We start from the raw sequence: 20,630 nt of genomic DNA, 5'->3' as shown, positions 1-20,630 counted from the left end.
AATGATAAAAAATAGCTAAAAATATAAATGGTAATTAAAATTCATTTTGATATAAGTTTGTAAAAATAATACTTATACGTTTTTTAATTCACTTCGCACTTAAAAGGTTCCTACGTTAACATACGTTGCAATTTTATTGTAGATTAAAATTAAAGTTTTTTTTTTACTTAAATTGTCTTATGTTAATATCAGTATGATCAATGTAATGTAATTCATAATATAATAATTCAAAGTTCCCGAAAATCTTCAAGATGTGAAAGTTGTTATGTCCACTATATCTCTATAATTTTGTAATTGCCTTAAAGTATAGAGACATAGCAGTGTGACACATTTTTGAAAAGTGTGTTTGAATATCATAAAAGATATTTCCATTTGCTAATTATTCATACTAACACATTACTAATTAGTTACGGTGAATCTAGATTAGAACACGAAATTTTTTTAAACTTATGTAACAAAAGTACTATGTATTCACTCATAAACCGAAAGTTATAACATAAGCATCTTTGTTTTTAATATTATCATTCTACTAAGCAATTCAATATTGAACTAAATCCCTTGCGGGTAGCACAAAAGCTGCCGCGTAGAAAGCTTTTGAAATCGCAATGAAACAAAAACTGGTTCAGAATTTATAACATATTTTTAAATGATAATTTATTTGGGAAAGGAAATGACGAACAAGCAAAACAAAAGAATACTAAAGTGAACAAAATATTTAAGCTGCTTAAGCTAAATAAAATAAAAATAAAAACGTATGTATAAAACCTACTTTTGATTCTTTCCTCTTGCCATGTTTTTTTTTATTTAAGTCTTCACAAATCAATATAAACACTAGTCAAAAAATAACACAAAACTAACACAGTATAAGAACACAAAGTTTGAAAAATTAAAGTTCGAAATTAAAAATTTGGCGGCAAGCTGTCACATGAGCATGTTTCTCGCGAGGTTCGTGTTACTACTCTCCGAGATCTCGACTCCATCGAGCTAGCGTCAAGCGCCCTACTTCTCAACAAAACCAGTCGACGCGTAAGACAGAGATGAATAAACAAATTACATGCAGTTAAACAGAGACATAACGCAGAGATTTCTACATGGTTAATGAAACACTATTGAGATCTTGCCGAAAACTTCGTAATCACATAAATATGTTCAAACATTAAAATTGAAGTCATATGAAGTGTAATTATTTCAAGAGTTATATAAATATACAATAAGTTTGCTTCACAGTAATGGCGATGAGCATAGCGCCACCTAGTGAATAGTGCCTGAATTAAAACACCACCACCACGATTGAGTGTAAATCCACAACCAGTATCTTTGAACTATGAATCAGCGTTTTGTAAATAGTTCATGAATGATTCGAAAGATGTCTGTATTATAACGAGTTGAACTATAATACTCATTTATTTTCTACAATTTTCTTTGAACTTAGCTAGTCGTAGTTATTTATTAAAACTTGTTTTACAGTTTAATATTAGTTATTAAAGATAAATTATTTTCCTAGTATCGAATACTTTAGAGTTTCCATGGTTTAGTCGTCCTTACCATCAAAATAGTTTTAATTAGTTAAATAATAAATAAATAAATATTTAATAACAATCATGCCACGTTAACTGGTCCCGTGCCAAGTTCGTAAAGAACTTGTGTTACAGGTACCAGATAACGGAAATAAATGTAAGATTTTTATTATACGCGTACATATATTTAATATACATCCATAACCCTGGAAAAGACATTTATATTTATCATACAAATATCTTCCCTTGGCGGGATTCGAACCGGCGACCCCCTTGTGTAGTGACCATGTCACTTACCACTACACCAGACTGCCGTTCTACATACTTAAATAGGAAATGTCAAAGCGGTTTACCAACCATTTTCTCCTTTGTGTCAACTTATTTTTTAATAGCAGTTTAGTAACTATTGGCGAGTATTACCTAGGCATTAGTGTTATCAATAAAAAAATTGAAAACAGCCTTCCCAATTCTATAAATCTTTACAAAGTCAATTACGAAACCGTGAAGAATATTTTAATGTACCTACATAATATAAATATGCTCCCCTCTTAGTGTTAGTTATATAGCAAATTACGACCAAATATTATCATTATCAAGAATGAAACGATTAAGAATAATAAAAGCGTATTAAAGAGCATGAATCTAAATATTGCTTATGATCGAATTTCGACAACTGACCAAACACTAGTAAAAATAAATGTTCTGTGAAAACAAAAGCGGAGCCATTAATAATAACGCTTGATAATAATAAAAATTGTGGTATAACTTTTTCTTTTTCTCAGCTCAGAGGTAACAGCCCTAGTTCTTGATCTTACCACAATACAGGCTTTATAGTAAGGTAATTTCAACTAAAATACTACGGCCTGATTTTTTTTTATTGCTTAGATGTTTGGACGAGCTCACAGCCCACCTGGTGTTAAGTGGTTACTGGAGCCCATAGACATCTACAACGTAAATGCGCCACACACCTTGAGATATAAGGGCTAAGGTCTCACTATAGTTACAATGGCTGCCCCACCCTTTAAACCGAAACGCATTACAACTTCACGGTAGAAATAGGCGGAGCGGTGGCACCCATCCGTGCGGACTCACAAGGGGCCCTACCACCAGTAATTAAGCAAATTATAATTTTGCGGGTTTGATTTTTATTACAAGATGTTATTCCTTCACCATGGAAGTCAATCGTGAACATTTGTCACGATTTGATCACTAAAATTGAGTGGCGCAATCACCTTGGGATGTCTATGAGCTCCGATTTATCATTTACAGAACAAAAATCTGCAAAAAAATACATTTTTCTATTTACAATACTGATATTTATATGAACCGCGACGAAAACCTGATTTAAGTGAGGCTTTTAATTTATCGAATGTAAGGCGTTTTCTATAATCAATTGTTATGTTATATTATATAAATTATTGAAATAGAAGCCCTCAACCAAAACAATTACCTATCTGATAATCATGGGAGGCGTAAATCCGTGTTAGCTTTGTCAAAAAATATATTATAATGGCTACCGGGTACTAGATATTTTAAGAGCGACTTGTTGATGCATTTTGCAGGCGTTTGTGTGTTAACGATCAAATCATTCAAGTCCGTTGGCGTGTAAAATGAATGAACTAAACGTGATGCTTATGTTGATAACATCAATATACTACAACTATAATAATTACATTATAATATTTTCTTCGGCTTTCGTAAATCCTAGATAATATAAAAACAACGTTTAGGTATAGTTTAATTTTGAAGTTAACTTAATATTCAACTTCGACGAATAACACCTTAGTCGTTTAACCCATCGAAAACCATCCCATGAAAGTGACCAAAAAATCTGGTAAGCAATATACTAAAAGTCGGAAGTAAAATAAAGACATTTAAAAAAAAACACAACTTAACAACTCTTAAACCGTAAAAGATTTTTAATTATATACTTACATTTACCTATTGCAATCGAAGAAAGAGCATAAAGCTCACTAGCATAGTTACGTCAAGTCAAACTAGGGGTCCATCACGAAGTATAGTTTAATTCAAATTCGGAGTTTTTTATAATATCTCTATCGCGAATGTTTACTTTATAACCAATGTTAAGGCCTCCAGTTTTGAAAATATTCCTATGATTAACGCAGATAGCACGGGACAAGTCTAGATATAATTACAGAATAGTTTACTCGTAAAAGATTACTTATTTGTCTTTCTTATACGTAGAAAAGTAACAATGTGCTTATCGATCAATATGTTTTGACCGATGTATGCAATCGTGCCGAGTTCAACTGCAATACTGGTAGGCTCTGTGCCTTTACCTACAAGTGGATTAGACCTAAGGTGACAATTGAATATGCCTAACATAATAAATCATAAATCTTCATCCAAATCTTAGAGTAACGCTCTATGAGGTCAGCCGGCAAGGGCGGATCCAGCTTTGGCGCCAGGAGGGGGTCACATAGTCGTGGGCAAGTTAAGAACTTATAATCTAATTTTGATAACAATAGATAATAAATAAATCATGATGTTCTTCATTTAGTCCAAGTTAGTTCAAGTCCTGGAACTAGCTCAGGGGGGGGGGTCATGACCCTCATGACCCCCCCCCCTGGATCCGCCATTGGGTCAGCCGCCGGGACTTTGTACGTGAGGAGGTACGTGAGTAAAGTAGATCTTTACAATGATCTAGACCTCGTCTCCAACCGTAAGTAAAATTATCATCGGAACGCGCTACCACTACGCCACACATTAACCCTTTAATACGAGTTGACAGTAACTTTGCGCCTGACACGGCTCATGGGGCAGCTAGTCACTGTCAACAACTTAGAGACTTGTGACAAACAAATGTACCGCCTGTTCCACGTTCACTGACGCTTCTCATTTTAACCTTAGCAGCCGCCAAAATAATATAGACTACTTTCGTCCCGAAACTATAACAAGCGGAATAAAATCCAGGCTATTTTTTTTTATCGACCTTATAGGCAGCCGAGCACACGGCCCACCTGAAGGTGAGTGGTTACCGTCACCCATGGACCTCAGCAATGCCAGGGGCAGAGCCGAGCCGCTGCCTACCGCTTAATACTCTCCACAAGCCTTGTTTGAAGAAGGACATGTCATAACGCTCGGGAAACACCGTACATTTAGTTCCTAACAAATTAAACGTGAAAGTCAAGTAAAACTGCCATAAATTAGATTATAGTTGAGATACTCACACTTTGATCTTCTTGCCTTCGGCCTGCGAGATAGTGGCGGGTGGGGGTGGCAAGTCGTCCATGGGCACCTCCTCGTTGGGAGGCGAAGGAGGCGACTTGTCGAACTCCGCTATGGGCGCCAGCTCCGGCATCGGCGACACCGAGTTGCTGTCCATCGCTGACAACTTTATAGGAGACACTTTGGCTATTTTGATGACTTCCTCCCGCCTCCGGTGTATACCGGAGGTATATTAAATTTGTTTTGAAGTCACACAAAACACAATCCGTTGAAACACTCAAATGTTAATCCGCTGAGTGTATTGGCACGCACTTCGCTTATTAAGTTCTCGACAGTAACTAGATGTTAAACTTATTGCGATGTGAAACCGGAACTGTTGCGGTTAACTCCGAAACCTGGAAGCGATTAACCGTATTATTTAATGTATCTTGGTTCGTGCTTGTTCCATTAAGTAGAAAATTATGGCCTATACTGATACGTTAAGGCTTGCTGCAGTCGTTGACCGGAAAACTCGATAACTCGACAAACGATATGAAAAATAGATAAAGGCGTAATTACGGAGGCGGCAACGCAAAGTGACGAATGGAAATGAGCTTTCATGTTTAAATACAAGTCAGCTACCACTGTGTGCAACGGTTGTGGACAATCTGATTTGTTGTGTGTAGGCATAGCACGGAAGGACAATGTCCTGCACCCCATCGTTATTATTTATTCGACTGACGCGAGGCCAGGAAGGGACTGACGCGAGCCCTAACGTAACGCCTCGTGCTTCTGTTTATAATAGCCATAAACAACACGTTGACCGCAAGACTGTGAGAGCACCGAAATAGATAAATTCGAATTAACAGACGTCCGAATGATGATTTTATTGACAAACGAAATTTTGTTTTATAAATTTGTTTAACTAGAGGTCCCGCAGTAGTCGAAATTCGACTATAACTAATTGGAATTGTAAGTTTGAACACTATTATGATTGTATTTTATACCTCTATAATCACAAATTTCGCCCAGGCTACAGTATAAAAAATTATTTATAAAGACAAACAATATTTAATCTATTCTCAATTTGACCACAGACGTCAAGAACTAAAGTTTGACAATAAATAGTATGCATGCGTGTGTGCGTCAAATACACGGTACCTATGTAGTGTGTGTAATGTTTTCTTTACTGATTTAATGTATCTTTTATGCATTATTTTAAAAAAATATTAGCATTGTGCACTTCTTCTCTATATTCTCTATAAGTGTGTAAAATTTCATACTCCTCCGTCCGCGCAATTTTCGTAAAAAGGGATACAAAGATTTTGCTTCACGTATTAATATATCGATATGAACGTTGGTTTAGATCTGTTTCCTTAAATTGCAATAACGCATCAGCTACTTTTCGATGCGATGACGCTTTGCTTAATATGTATATAGGCAGCTTAATTGCATTTCAAATATTCCTTTTAATGAAATCAGCATTGTAATTGTTTTCTATAACAAAACGTAGACAAGGGAATGCATGACTTAAATATGCATTTTTTATAGTTTACCTAACTGTTTCATTATGCATAGACGGGTTAACGAACTCACTCCAGCTTAGAGTTGTGGGGCTGAAAGAGTCCGTGACGTCACAATTAAATATGGCAACTTTTTTTTTTTTCAGACTAGGTTAGCTTCTTCGCGGTGTCCGGGCCTAGTGGGCACGTGAGGTATGTGGAACTTAACAATCTGCAGATGTTGGGAGCAGACCGCGGGTCCAAGGGTATTTTTAAATCCCTACCGCACTAAAAGACTCCCCTGCACTCTCTCACTCGCCGTCCGATCTCAGCCCGAGGTCAGAACCCGATCAGAGTAGAGGGTTTCTGCCGTTAACACTACAACCAGGCTCGCGGCTCCACCCCGAGGACGCCTGACGGGTCGTCGAGGCGATTGTCGACAGCCAACGACCCCAATCTCCGCGGTACGACAGCCGCTGTCATACCACTAGTCTTTCGGAATACTTTGCTAGGTCAGAACCAGCCTGCCGGGTCGGAACTCAAAAGGCGATAGATACGCCGCCGACCGGGTCTTTCGCAGTACATCCGTTACGTCGACAGTGACTACGGAAGTGCCGCCACCTGCCTTGAGACATGATTTTGAAGTCTCAATTGTACAGTTTGTGCTGTCCCACCCTTCAAACCGGAACGCATGACTGCTTCACGATAGAAATGGGCAGGATAATTAAATCAGTCAATTATGTAAATTAATAAATTAGACGGTTGTTTATTAGACAATATTGTTCATTTTTTCTGTTACCCAGTTTAAGGGTAATCGCCTTAAATATTTCTGGTTCCACGATTCAAACGTCGGCATAATCTTAAAGTTTTTTTTTATGTCTGAGATTGGCGTTGGCCCGGATGCCTTTCCAGTTTTACCAGGACAGGTGGGCGAGCGAGGTCTCAACCAGGAAGGGTGGGATTTGCTAACAGCTACCTGAGCGCCTCCAAATGAGACCTAACAACTCAAGAGTAACGGCTTCGCGATTGAGTCTACTACCGGATCGGAATCGCGACCCGCTGAGAAGATCCGGCGAGAGAGAGGGCTAAAGTACAACGTTTGATTCGAGTACATACGGAGTAGGTATTGAGTATTGAGCATACATAAGAGCGAAGCGAACACAAAATTAAGTCGTCAAAATCATTTTCAGCTGAAAGACTGAAACTAAATGAGCTCGCGTTAAATCGAATAACTCGGCTATCATTCGAATTCAGTATCTAAACATTACATAAACCACCGCGCATCACTTCGCCTTTACCGTCTATCTCAAATTCTCGACTCTTTGTTATTCAAGCCTCGGGACATGTGGAAATTCCACTCGGGTAACATAACAGCCGGTTTGCAATATTCGCCGGGGTCGTTTTCCCAGGAGGGGTGAGCCGTCCGAACGACCGCAGGTGGAAAATTCACAAGCAAAACAAATTAGCTGGTGCTACGGGGTAGTTGCGTAATACTAATTTTAGGCACTCTACTTCAAAGATGTATTATGTATTACCAAAGTAATTACCAATTTTTCATTATCGCTACCTTTTTTTTTAAGAATATAATTATGATTTCGACCTCATGTCTTGTTCAGAACAACTGTTGGCATTCATTAGCGGTGTCTAAAGTAACTTAAGTCATGTCTAAATAACTTCAGGTATGCAGCAAAGGATCGACATGACTTTTTTTTATTTTTTTTTATTGCTTAGATGGTTGGACGAGCTCACAGCTCACCTGTTGTTAAGTGGTTACTGGAGCCCATAGACATCCACAACGTAAATGCGGCACCCACCTTGAGATATAAGTTCTAAGGTCTCAAGTATAGTTACAACGGCTGCCCCACCCTTCAAACCGAAACGCATTACTGCTTCACGGCAGAAATGGGCAGGGTGGTGGTATCCACCCGCGCGAACTCACAAGAGGTCCTACCACCAGTAATTACGCAAATTATAATTTTGCGGGTTTCGTTTTTATTACACGATGTTATTCCTTCACCGTGGAAATCAATCGTGAACATTTGTTCAGTACGTATTTCATTAGAAAAATTGGTACCCGCCTGAGATTCGAACACCGGTGCATCGCTCAGCAAGAATGCACCGGACGTCTTATCCTTTAGGCCACGACGACTTAAAATGATTATTTGCAATTTATACGTCGAATCAAATTTGTAAATAAATAAAGTATATGACGCTTATTGGATGATATTCACAAAAGCGAACAGTACTTTTGTTTTCTATAACATTTTTCAACTGTAATTAAATGAAACAAATAAAAAAAGCCTTTTTCATCATAACCGACATTTTTCGAGCATAATATCACATTTACTAAACAAGAACATTTTGATTTATCTGACTCACCCGCTTTTACCGAAAAATATTTGTAATCTCAATTCTTTATGACTTATTAAGTTGCCAGATTGCGATGTAACCAAGTTCTTAAGGTTCTTATTAAAGAGCTGCTTCAGCTACGTTTCCTCGCTCACAATTAACTACGAATTGAAGAAAATGAAAAGTTAATTTCATAAGGTCCTCTCATTCTCTTTGTCTTTTGAATTTTTTGGTGTAACATACACAGATCCGGCAGATTCTGGTTTTATTGTTGTGAAATGCACCGAATTACGTTCAAATAACAGAAATAAAAATTTCCAAATATAGCTGACAATAAACTAAAATAACTCAATCGGACGCCAACTGATTTTCTGCTTTTCAACTAATTAAGCAATTTACGGATAATTTTACAAATACCAAATTAAGCAAAAAACTAACTTGACACAGGCTACGAGGATGCTAGCTTGAAAAATGTGGACCGACGCGCCTTGAGTGGACGTCGAGTACTGACTACAAAAATAAGGACTAGACTCCTGCGATTCTTCAGAGCAGAAAAATAACGAGTCTCACTGCAATTTACTAGAACAGTGGTCTCAATTTATTTAGTTTAGGTTTATCTCTAATTTACGATCGCCTTGTTGGTCTGTTAGTTAGTATGTAGTTCTGAATACGCTACCAGAGTCTACGTTTAATTGTCGATCGAAGTCTGTGTCTTTCGGGGAAGAAATTCCATTTCGGATTCTTAATGATTGACTAAGGCTTCAAGCAATCTGAAAGGAAAGCAATCCCGGAGCTGAACGTAAACCACTAATCTGACGTCAATATAATAAAAAAAACACGTGTGGCACTCGGGGACTGCCGCGGTAAAGCTATTGCATATCATTTTTTAACAACTTATGCAGTTATAAGTAGACAATAATAATTTTATATTAAAACAATAATAAAATAAGACCACGCTATATTTATAAACATTAACAAAAGCTAAACATTAACTGCCCCCAGAGAGAGAGATGGGCACTTTTCATGATGCGCATGCAGTGCGACGTCACGCCGCGCGCTTATTCACAAACACTACACAAGCGCAACGTGTGAAAGTGTTGAACGCGAGGTACATGGTAGGCGGAGTGGGAGGTGTTAGATTTTATTTTCGTTACGGAATTTCTTGATTCGGTCACCGCGCTCAAAACCCGCGATAAAAGCTATGCAATAGCTTAAAAATAATCATTTAGCAATAATGTTTATGTCAAAGTATTTTGCTTACAATATTTTCATAATACTACGTGTAATTTTCGAAGTCTTATTTTATGTAAATAGACATATAATAGTATGAGTATATTATACTATGATATTATAGCACGTACGGCGTTATTTGTTATGTGTAGCTGTAAATAAATATAGTAAGCTGTAAATATGCTCTATTTGTTATGGATATGTTTTTTTACAATAAAGCAATGCTCATACCATAGTACCTCCTCACTACCCCATTTCTTTTTATCCTTACTGTAGTACTTCTAATTTCGTTTGGATGTCTCTTACATTTACGAGTATAATAGTTACTAATATATGACCGTTGAAGTCGAATTATTTAAGTGCATAAACACTATATCAACGTGTTTACCTATCTTGAGACATGAGGTCGTAGTCTCAATTATATTATTTAACGGCTATCGCAGCCTTCAAATCGGCAAAAGTGCTTCGCTACATAACCAGGATGATAGTAGGTACCTCACCAATTTGGACTCACGGTACGCGTACCACCAGTAGGACAGGCTGCTTCAATTCGCTTCTTCCATTCCGTAAATAATTATATTAAATCATAATCTATTCAAAGTAAATCGAATATTTTTCTACCCGGACGGTTGGAACTTGCCACGCTTCTCATATTTAGTATTTGACCATTGACGATTATCTTTGGTCAACTATGGCCTTTTATTGCTCATCATATTGTCGATCATCCTCATCCGCCTCATCATGTTGTCGATTAAACATTATACATTTTAGCAGAGACGAGAAAACAGTCTACATTTGTTTTAACTACATAGCCTACGTATCGATTTATATATGGTGAAAGCGAAATTACGTCGAAAGCAAGCAGATGGGAACCTTAATACGACGATTACGTTATCTTGGACCAGACACTATGTAGATTCAAGCAAACGATCCAGTTTCACAGGCACAGCTGCACAGAATCAGTATTGAATCTTAAATTTACACGCTCAAACTTTCTTAGTAGGTGCTTAGCTCGGGACTTAGCAGTAACTTTTCGTTTAATAGGTACATAGCGGAGATTCTAAAGTTTCTAAAGTTAAGATGAATTTACCTTATTCGAAATCTGCGCTCCTATCTTCGGTTCGAAGTTTTTATTTTATTCCCGTTCCTTCAAAGCTTCTAAAAGAGCAAATATGGTACACCTTTACCGCTTCTGTACCGTACCGGATTTAATGAAAACGAAAATTAGACTAAACTATTATATAAGTACTAAAAAAAAATCTAGTTAACTACAAAAGTCAATTCGAAAAGTTACATAGGTACCTACTAATTTTTGTGTGTTCAAAACGGTATGTATGTGACACAAATAACACCTGGAATCCGAATAATATCCCCGTCAGATGCTTCGTAATGTTACGAAACTTAATATGATCTTATTACACTACAACATGTTTTATTTAATTATTTAATTTGTAAACAAAAGCACAGGGGCAGACTTAATGCGTAAGGCATTATCTATCAGTCAATTAAGGCTGATCTAGTTAGTACTATGGTACGAACATTGCTTTATTGCAAAAAAAAACTATTCATAATAAATACAGCTGAAGTACTATAACATCATAGAATAATATACTCATGCATATCCCTTAACATAAAATTAAGCTTAAACAAAATACACATAATAATATGTAGTTTTATGCAAATATTGTGCAGAAAATACCAACATACACATTATTGCTAAATGGTTATAATTTATACTAAAGTCAGATTAGTAGATCACGATTGACTCCGGAATTAGTTTCTTTTCAGATTGCCTATTCGGAAATCGGAGTACCTACTAGTCAATCGGATCCGAGTTCCTGAACACTAATTATGATACAAGAACTAGAAGGAATTTAACATAAGCTAAAATCAAATAGGACATAAAAACTAGTACACTTTTATCAACCTTAAAAATTAAAACATTAATCTACGTAGCACGCGCTAACGAAAGAAATGAATCACTTCATTCTGTTGGTGCCCACTGCGCTACTAGCACGAGGTTTCTTTGAAAAATTAATTGCATGAACACAACTAACAAAGGTACAACGACCTTTAATGAACCTTCAAAATGTTCAGTGGGTGTAGCTCCACTACAGTCAGAGACAGCATCAACACTTAAAATACCGCCTCGAGTACATATTTTTATATTATTTTACCGTATTTATTTTTTAATCAATTTCAAGGCTTTTATATAGCAAACCAAATTTTATGCCGCATAATGCAATAGTTTCTATCGCAACAGTGATATTTCAAAGTTTACTCGCAGTAATCATTATAAAATAGTCATGTTTGTTCTTGATTCTACTAGCCTAGTATGTATTGTGATCGTCCATCTCGCTATTCCCTACGAATCCCGTTCACGGGGATATCCTTCAAAGAAGTATATAACTTATGTCAAACGGAATAAGAGCAATTATTCGGTGACAGTTTAGTGAGGATGGGAACAATTTGCTGTGGCCTCAAATCAGTGGGGAAGGTTCTCCTACGCTACCGGTCCCACCTCGTGTAACTTAGCAATTTTAGTTTTATGCAACGCATTAGTAATTCTAGTGAATTTCGTATAATGGCAACACATTATTATGAATTCAATCGGCTGATATGAAATAAATGCCGTTTCATAATTTTTTTTCGTCATTACATCAACAAATCAACAAGACATCCGTTTTCATCCATTGACGCAGCAATAGCTTCTTGAAATATGAATAGGTTATATTGTAAAAAAAATCGTTTCGAATTTCATCTACATGCCTATGTAGTAAATAACCTAAATAATATATAACATAAATAATAATAATCGTACAAATATGTCAGACAATTAAAATACTTTTTCACCTCAGCAGCTCAAACATGGCGCCTTTGCTGCGAGACAACAGTGAACAAAACGTTATTTTGAATCCAGCGTGGGGTAAAGTAACTTTTTAATTTTTCAATCTTCAGTGCCACGAATTGACATTGTTCAGTCATAAATTTGAAATATTCGAATTTTACTGTGCTCTCTCTTTCACATGCACATAAAAAAGCGAGTGAAAAAAACAAACCCCATCGAAATTCGATTTTGGAATTCGACCTCAAAGAAAACACGTTCGGAAACGCGTAATACCCTAAAATTGCAAGATATTTTTAATAAAGAAATTACGTTTTTTTTAAATGTTATTTTTTATGTTTAATTTATTATTTTAATAAAAAAAATTTAGAATTTTATTAAAAATAAGTCTAATTCATGGTATAAAATTGGATTTAACTAATACATTTTTATTTATTCAACAATGATATATTTGAAAATAAACATCAGGGACGCGGTATCAAAACGCGATTTAAAAAATAGCGGGAATAAGAATTTCGCTGATGCCTTATAGCGTACATACCTATAGCGTAACGTGTTAAACGTTTTTCAATCTATTCCAGTTCACTTCTATGCCTCCTAAGTAATATGTGTTCTCACTGCTGAGACTAAAAGTTATGTGTGCTACACGAGAGCAAAGTTTTTTGCATCTCGTGCTGTTGAGTCCCTCACTACGCTCAGAATTCTAACTTTGAATTACTCACTACGCTCGTGAATTAATCATAAAATCCTTCGCTTACTTGGGACTCAAAATCAGCACTCGAAACAAAAAACAACTTTGCTCTCTTGTTACCCAAATAACTATTGCCACTTGTAAATCAAAATTTGACTTCGGTACTTTAAATCAATAATTATCTCACTATGACCGAAAAATATAACGACTGACAAAGTAAATGTTATTTTTATGTTAAGTTAATATAACAATTGGGAACTACCGGACTCGTTAGGAAATGCCCGGAATGACATAACGGCTGACACTCCCACGGCTCCGCGTCATACCGGTGACAGCAGAGGGGTCCACCGGGGAAACGCCACGAAACATGCACAACGAAAATGTGACATCTCATTGGAATAATTAACAGACAATTAATTTAATTTAAGACTCGTAATTTAAATTAATATCGCATTATTAAAATATAACCTACTACCACTGCCGGATTAGATAAAGTGAAAATGGAACGAAATGTAATTTTTATAAAGTAGTTTATTGTATACAGTACTATACAGAAGCAACTTTGAAACATATGTGTTTAATTGTAATTAATTAAATTTTTAAGTTATTAGTTCGCTAGTATTATGAGTATTCGTGTTTCTGTTTTACAATTCAAATTTCATACGACTCAGCTATATAAAGAAAGTGCTAAGGACGGAAATTTTATATTTTACTACAAACAATTCTTTGATACTGTTTCAAATATCTAATTCGTACTAGTATGAACAGTCTTTCTACTAAATACCTAGGTATTTTTATTGCTTCTTGCTGTTGTCATTATTTTATTTATTATAGCCATCTATTACCAAAAAAATAAGCTTTTTAGATTAATGTACAGGGCATTTAAAATTCCCTTTTTATGCCATTTTAAGCGGATGAGCATACGGCTTAAATACCTGATGGTGACTCGTCAGCAACGCCAAGAGCAGAGCCAAGTAGTTGCCTACCACTAGCCTACCACTACCGCCTACCACTTAATTTAGTTTTTATGCCTATCTCATTAGCTTAATTGAACTTGAGAAAATAAAATCAAGAACAACAAAATTTTACGACATTTATCCCATTAGATTATGCTTAGATAAAAATATTCCAATTATTTTTTTAAGGTTAGATGACTAATACCCAATATTGACTGCACTATAGATGCATGTCGTCGTTGCTTACCATTATTCTTCTGCTGTATAATCAAATAACATAAAATTAGGCTACCTAAAAATAACCCCTCGAAGTCTAAAACATTTTTACAGTTCATTACACAGACTCGTCGACAAGTAAACCTAATTTACAGCGTTCCACTTTCACACAAAGCCTGCAGAATCTACAAAAGGGCTGTAATAAGAGCCGTATAGAGCCTTAATAATAAAGCTCTATTCAGTCACGACCTTGTAACGGAAACGGAAGTTAGGGTAGCTACGGATTCCGTAGCGCGATGTACAAATCCAGACATTTAACTCGATTCTCTAATTGTTTGAATATGATTTGATTTACCGACTGTGGACTGACAAAGTTCATTAAATTCTATTGGGCGCATTTGTTAAGAGCCTACTCAAATATGTCATTCGATAAAAATTCGTTTCAAGAGATAGTCTTAGAAACGAGTGGAACAGTCTCGATATGCTTCAATCAATAATCCATATTAATATCTATCATAAAAACGTAATGTCGATTCGTTAAGTTTTCACGCCCTAAGCCATTGTACCGATTTTGACGAAATTTGGCATGTAATCTTGGTTTTAATCCTATGAATATGCCTTTCATCCCACTTCCGAGTACAAGTCTTCCGCTAACTTAATATAGTGTAGAATAGTTTAAAACTAAAACAAATTTAACAATAACACTAAGTAACGTAACTTCCCAAGGAAACATTGTCTTCGCAGACGTCTTAAACAAATAAAAATTCTATATCTCGACAAGCTGTATATCGGTAACTGAATCAAATACACTTTTATTTTTAAAAGAACTCACCAGTCTCTTACGCTAATGATGTTTTGACAATAACATTCCTTTAAGTGCCAGCAACGGCTGTACAAAGTTTCAAGTCGATCGGAAAACTGATCGCGAATTTATAGAAAACTAAGAAACAAATTAATCTTTAAAACCACAAAGATTATTATTACTTAATATTACATAACTGAGTCTGTCTTAAAATTATCACCGTCGTATATAGACGTCAACAAATCATTTAACACCACCATTCTTTTTATCATGAGGATGCAACTGCAACTCGTAAAGACGGTGTACTGTGGGTACTTTCTGTGTGCCTACTAACGTAAACGTCATTAAATGATTTTTGACTAGAATTAGACGGTAGTTGACATAATATTCTAATGTCACGATCACCCTATCGGTCCGTGACTATCAAATCACATAACACATAATTATTCCTAACATTTGAATGAATTAAATGAAATCATTGAACGCGATCAAATAAACTGTTAATGTATTTTTGAATTATGTGTACCGAAGACTCGCAAATGCAAAAATATTACGTTATCTGCAGTTCGTTAACGACACCTGAACAATACGTATGCGAAAGCAGATGTTTTCAGCTGGTCCAAAAACAGGAAACAACGACAAATACGAACAACGCATTATTAACATTCTTCTTGTAACAGCTCATTCTGGGCATCTGTTCCATATTGTTTAAATAGATCGTGATTCAAAGACATACGTCAAAATATTTAAAGATATCTTGAAAGATAGTTTGAAACTTTTTATATTCTTCTTTAAAATTCTTTAAAAAAAGTACATTAAGCAATACGATTTTGAACTACAAAATCTTAAAGGATCTTTAGTTGTGTTCCGAAATTAAAATGTAAGCTTACGATATTTTGTAATTTTGTTATTTATTCAAACGGAACACATTGTTTTTATTCAATGACAAACATTTATTTTGTCAATAATGTAATCAATCCCTTACATAATTAGCATTGCAAAAATACATCGAAATTTTACGCATGTCTCGTGAAAGTAAAACGCGAGTAGAATCGAAGTTTGAGCACAGAAAATGTTTAAAGTAATTGTACACTTAATATTATAACAGAACATTGGAACTTAATCGAATTTATCTAATGAAACTTCTTTAAAATATCAAACTATCTTGATATTTTATTACCTAACACATTAAATATGCAATTCTGTTGGAATACGTTAGAAATATCACATAATGCAATGTGCTGTATATTTTGATGAAATGGCGATCATTGATTACAAATTATTTCTCAATCGTCTTTTAATCTAATTCAGAACACTATAATTATCACTCATATTGTTGTAATATTTAGAAACATTAAGCAATAAAATTGTTTTGTATTTAAACCATTAACGCGATCATAAATTATGAATGAAAACAAAATGCTCAGCAAAGTTTGCCTCCATTTACGGAACCAGAGTAAACAAAATTTCTAAATCTTTAAAGTACTAATGTCATCTTTGGCGTGGACCATAAATATACCATTCATGACGAATGCATTGAAAATAACATTTCCAAATGTATCACATATCTATCTATCTATGTACGTGATTTTTTCATTATCTATACGATAAGTTCAAATTTCCTATGCATCAGTGATTATGCAATACGATCGGTTCAAGGAACAAGTGAAAGTATTCGCAGATTTATGTTTGTTGCCGGCCTGATTGTGGTTCTAATGGGACACTGTATTATGCTCACGTGTAATGACACCAGAAACTCGAGATCTTTACCTACATTGTCTTCACGTCACATTGTTTACACAAGAAAATTGATGAAGATTTATAAGGAATTTCACTTTCAACTAAAACGTTTATAATAAAAACTTAAATAATTCTAAAAAAAAAATATTGTTATGTAGATTTTAACGGATTTTCTTATGATCATGGGCTTTGTCATAAACAGGAGATTTGTAACTTGTATGTTTCATATTATTTAATACTGTATATGTAATTTTGAATTAATAAATATAAAATATTGTGATTGCATTATATTTTTCGCGAAATGTAAAGCGAAAGGTGTACACGAGAACAAATTCCAATATAGTGGAATTGCGACGTAAAGTTAAGCTGGGATGCGTAATGAGATTTTCTCTTACATTATTCCCAGTCATCCTAAACATGATTCACAGAAACTTAAAATTTCAGTGCAAATTTATCTCAGGTTCATTTGGCTATGGAACTAATTTAGTAATATACAAAACAGTTTTCGAATATATATATTGAAACTAAATATAAATGTTAATAATTAATCCAATTTATTTATTATATTGTATATGGTATGTTGGTGTTTACTGATGCCCGCTGCGATTTACTTGCACTAGTTGCTCTACATACAGGCAGCATAATACCTGTTATCTTTACAATAATTACACGTTATGTCAGATACGTTTAGCAAGTGTACGGAAACAACGATATATTATTAAGCCAGTACATATTTAATTTTTCTTTCTTACGCAAATAGTATTTTAATATTTTTTTTATTTTACGAATATTTAAATTTTAAGTAAATAGAAAAAAATAGCTACTTAAAATTGGAGAATCAGTGTTTGTTAATAATTCGGACATTTGTAATTATTATTTAAATATTAAAGTTTGGTTTGTAACTAAAATAGTTTCGGCTAAAATATAGGTTGATACCGGATAACCGGAGTAAGTTTTTATATAGGTGCGAGTAGGAAGATGGCGAGCGGATGCTGCGCGGTACAGCCTCCGCGGGCGTAGTACGTCGAACAAAGCAGCGTCCCGCCCTACCCGGGACCCACTTCCTGCCTCCGTTACACCGTTTTCCGGTTAACTATCCCGCGGCACAGTTTCATGAATGGAACAAGCACTTAAATTTATTTAAAAAATACGTCGCATCACTAAGAATGATGTTTCACTACAAAATAATGTAAGGCACGTACGTTGATTGATGGGATGCAGTTGAGAATTGGAGCGTGTGAAGCGCGCTTGTCAGGTGTGGAGCGCGGCCGGCGGGCTACTGGCAGCCTCCGGGCGGAGACGGTCGCGGGGCTGCGCGGACCGCGCTTTTCATTAAAACCAGAGCTACGCCGCCGTAGCAACGTACGCCGCCCCGGACAACGCGATGGAACTTCGAGCCTCTGTGATTTATCTCCGAAGCGTTCAGCGTTCCTATGGGAAAATGTTTTCCACCTACTTTTTTTTTCTCTTTCAACTTTCAACAAAGGCGGTATATACAAATTTATTTGGTTAAATGAAAATATATCCAGTGAACAATTATAATAAACTAGTTGAGTCCCGCGCTGTTACCCGCGGTTATTGTTGTACTCGGGTGACGCCGCGAGACGAAGCTAGTCTAAAAAAGTAGCCTAAGTTACTCCTTAAATCATCAGCTACCTATCAGTCAAAATCGGTCCAGCCGTTCCAGAGATTAGACGGAACAAAGCGACAGACAAAACTTAAAAAAAATTATTTTGGTATAATGTGTATACGCACTGTGTATACTTACACATCAAGTAAAAAGTGGTTATTACATTATTACAAACAGACACGTCAATTTTATTTATTTATATAGATAACTGTCACGCTATTACAAATACATGCGAAACTGATGAAATTAAATGAGCGAAATAAACAAAATTGCACCAATGTTTCAATTCATACTCGCCTGAGATTGATAAATAAATAAGAAAGCTTTTATAAAATAATGCATAATGCTACATAAATTACAATCACCCAAGGGGAAAAGAAATTTAGGTAATATTTAGTTTCACGTTTATTGCCTACAAAGCTTAAAATGGGAACACCATGGACACACGATTGTCAGAGATCATCTCAAGCCGTGAGGTGAAAATATCAATTGTTTTAATTGTTTTACGTGTCCATCTAGCATTAAATGGTGGAACTCACGATCATGACAGAACCAACCCCATAAGCCCACCTTGCTTTGGGAATAACGTTCCTATCTTTAGAATCTTCTTCGCGGCAGAAATGGGTGGAACGTTAAAATATTTTTGTTTTTTTTGTAAAGAATTTCCGACGTCATGAAACAACTATATAATGATTTAGAAATTTGATCCTCGTGGCCTAAAAGTTATGACGTCCGGTGCATTCGTGATGCAACGGTGTTCGAATCCCGCAGGCGGGTAGCAATTTTCATAATGATATAGGTACATAGTTAACAATTGTTCCACATTGAAGGAATAATATCGTGTAATAAAAATCAAATTCGGAAAATTATAATTTCGTAATTACTGGTGGTAGGGCCTCTTGTGAGTCTGCACGGGTACGTTCCACTACCCTGGCTATTTCTGCCGTGAAGCAGTAATGCGTTTCGGTTTGAAGGGTGGGCCAGCCGTTGTAACTATACTTGAGACCTTAGGTGGGTGGCGCATTTACGTTGTAGATGTCTATGGGCTGTGACACCAGGTGGGCTGTGACCACTTAACACCAGGTGGGCTGTGAGCTCGTCCACCTATCTAAGCAATAAAAATAAAAAATCAACTTTGAAATCTGTAAGGATGGGAGACCAAATTTAAGTTGTGAAATACAGAATCCATAGACAAAACGTCAATGCCGCTATAAATCTTGACATTTAAGGTCGAAGTATGGAGAGTAGAGGCAAGGGCCCAGTGAGTTTCTCGCCGGATCTTCTCAGTGAGTCGCGTTTCCGATACGGTGGTAGATTCTGCGAAGCACTGCTCTTGCTAGGGCCAGTGTTATCAACACTCCGGATTAAGCCCCGTGAGCTCACCTACATGTTAGGACGAAGCTGAAATAGCCTCTAAAAGTTATCAGCATATATATCATAAAAAAGAGGCAATCAGCACCATCTCCGTGTATTAAAAGTGTTCACTCAAAGTAGCCAATTAAGGTGGCGCCATAGTAACAAGTAGAAAGATTTTAAAAACAGCGTCATAAACTATCGCACTTAACTTCAATCCAGCACACTTGTATGTGCACACTACTATGTGTACAGCTTCCTACACTAGCGCTATTTCGGAGTTTTTCAACAATAACTTGTGTTTTCAACAACAATAAAGTGTTTACAGGTGAACACTTTTCTTGTCCCCTATATGGGATGATGCTTCTTACCTCTACCCTCCATAGGTCGAAAGCACAAGTTTATTTTGTCAAGACTGTTTAACACGTCAAACTCCCAATCAACAATATTTACTATATTTTACTTGCACACAACCCAACTAAGTGCATTCCGGAACCCACAAACCCACAGGCGAAACTGCTTAGTGCCAAAAATATATCAAATAGTGGAAACTAATTACCTACGTGAATTTTACGTTACAGTATGTTGCGTCTCGCCACAAGTAATAATTACACAAATTCATTCATCGTAG

At 35.9% G+C, this 20,630-nt stretch overlaps 1 protein-coding gene across 7 annotated transcripts in view; it reads right to left on the bottom strand.

The window, feature by feature from the left end:
- Positions 1-18,342, bottom strand: part of LOC101741447 (transmembrane ascorbate-dependent reductase CYB561) — a 65,053-nt gene extending 46,711 nt beyond the window's left edge. For 2 of the 7 annotated variants that reach the window (XM_012694017.4, XM_004930391.5), the window contains exons 1-2: positions 18,219-18,342; positions 4,709-5,101 (exon numbers count right to left, since the gene is read on the bottom strand). In XM_012694017.4, the coding sequence (XP_012549471.1) occupies positions 4,709-4,863 (155 nt within the window). In that variant the 5' untranslated portion in view covers positions 4,864-5,101; positions 18,219-18,342. Of the gene's footprint in view, positions 1-769; positions 1,235-4,708; positions 5,102-8,566; positions 8,698-15,306; positions 15,591-18,218 lie in introns of those variants that run through there. The other 5 variants (XM_021350824.3, XM_062670508.1, XM_038013206.2 and 2 more) reach the window with 4 other exon arrangements.
- Between the last annotated feature and the right edge of the window lie 2,288 nt (positions 18,343-20,630).

Source organism: Bombyx mori, chromosome 10 (assembly GCF_030269925.1).
Source record: "Bombyx mori chromosome 10, ASM3026992v2".
In the NCBI taxonomy this organism is placed as follows: domain Eukaryota; kingdom Metazoa; phylum Arthropoda; class Insecta; order Lepidoptera; family Bombycidae; genus Bombyx; species Bombyx mori.
This window is presented reverse-complemented; position numbering and strand designations above follow the sequence as displayed.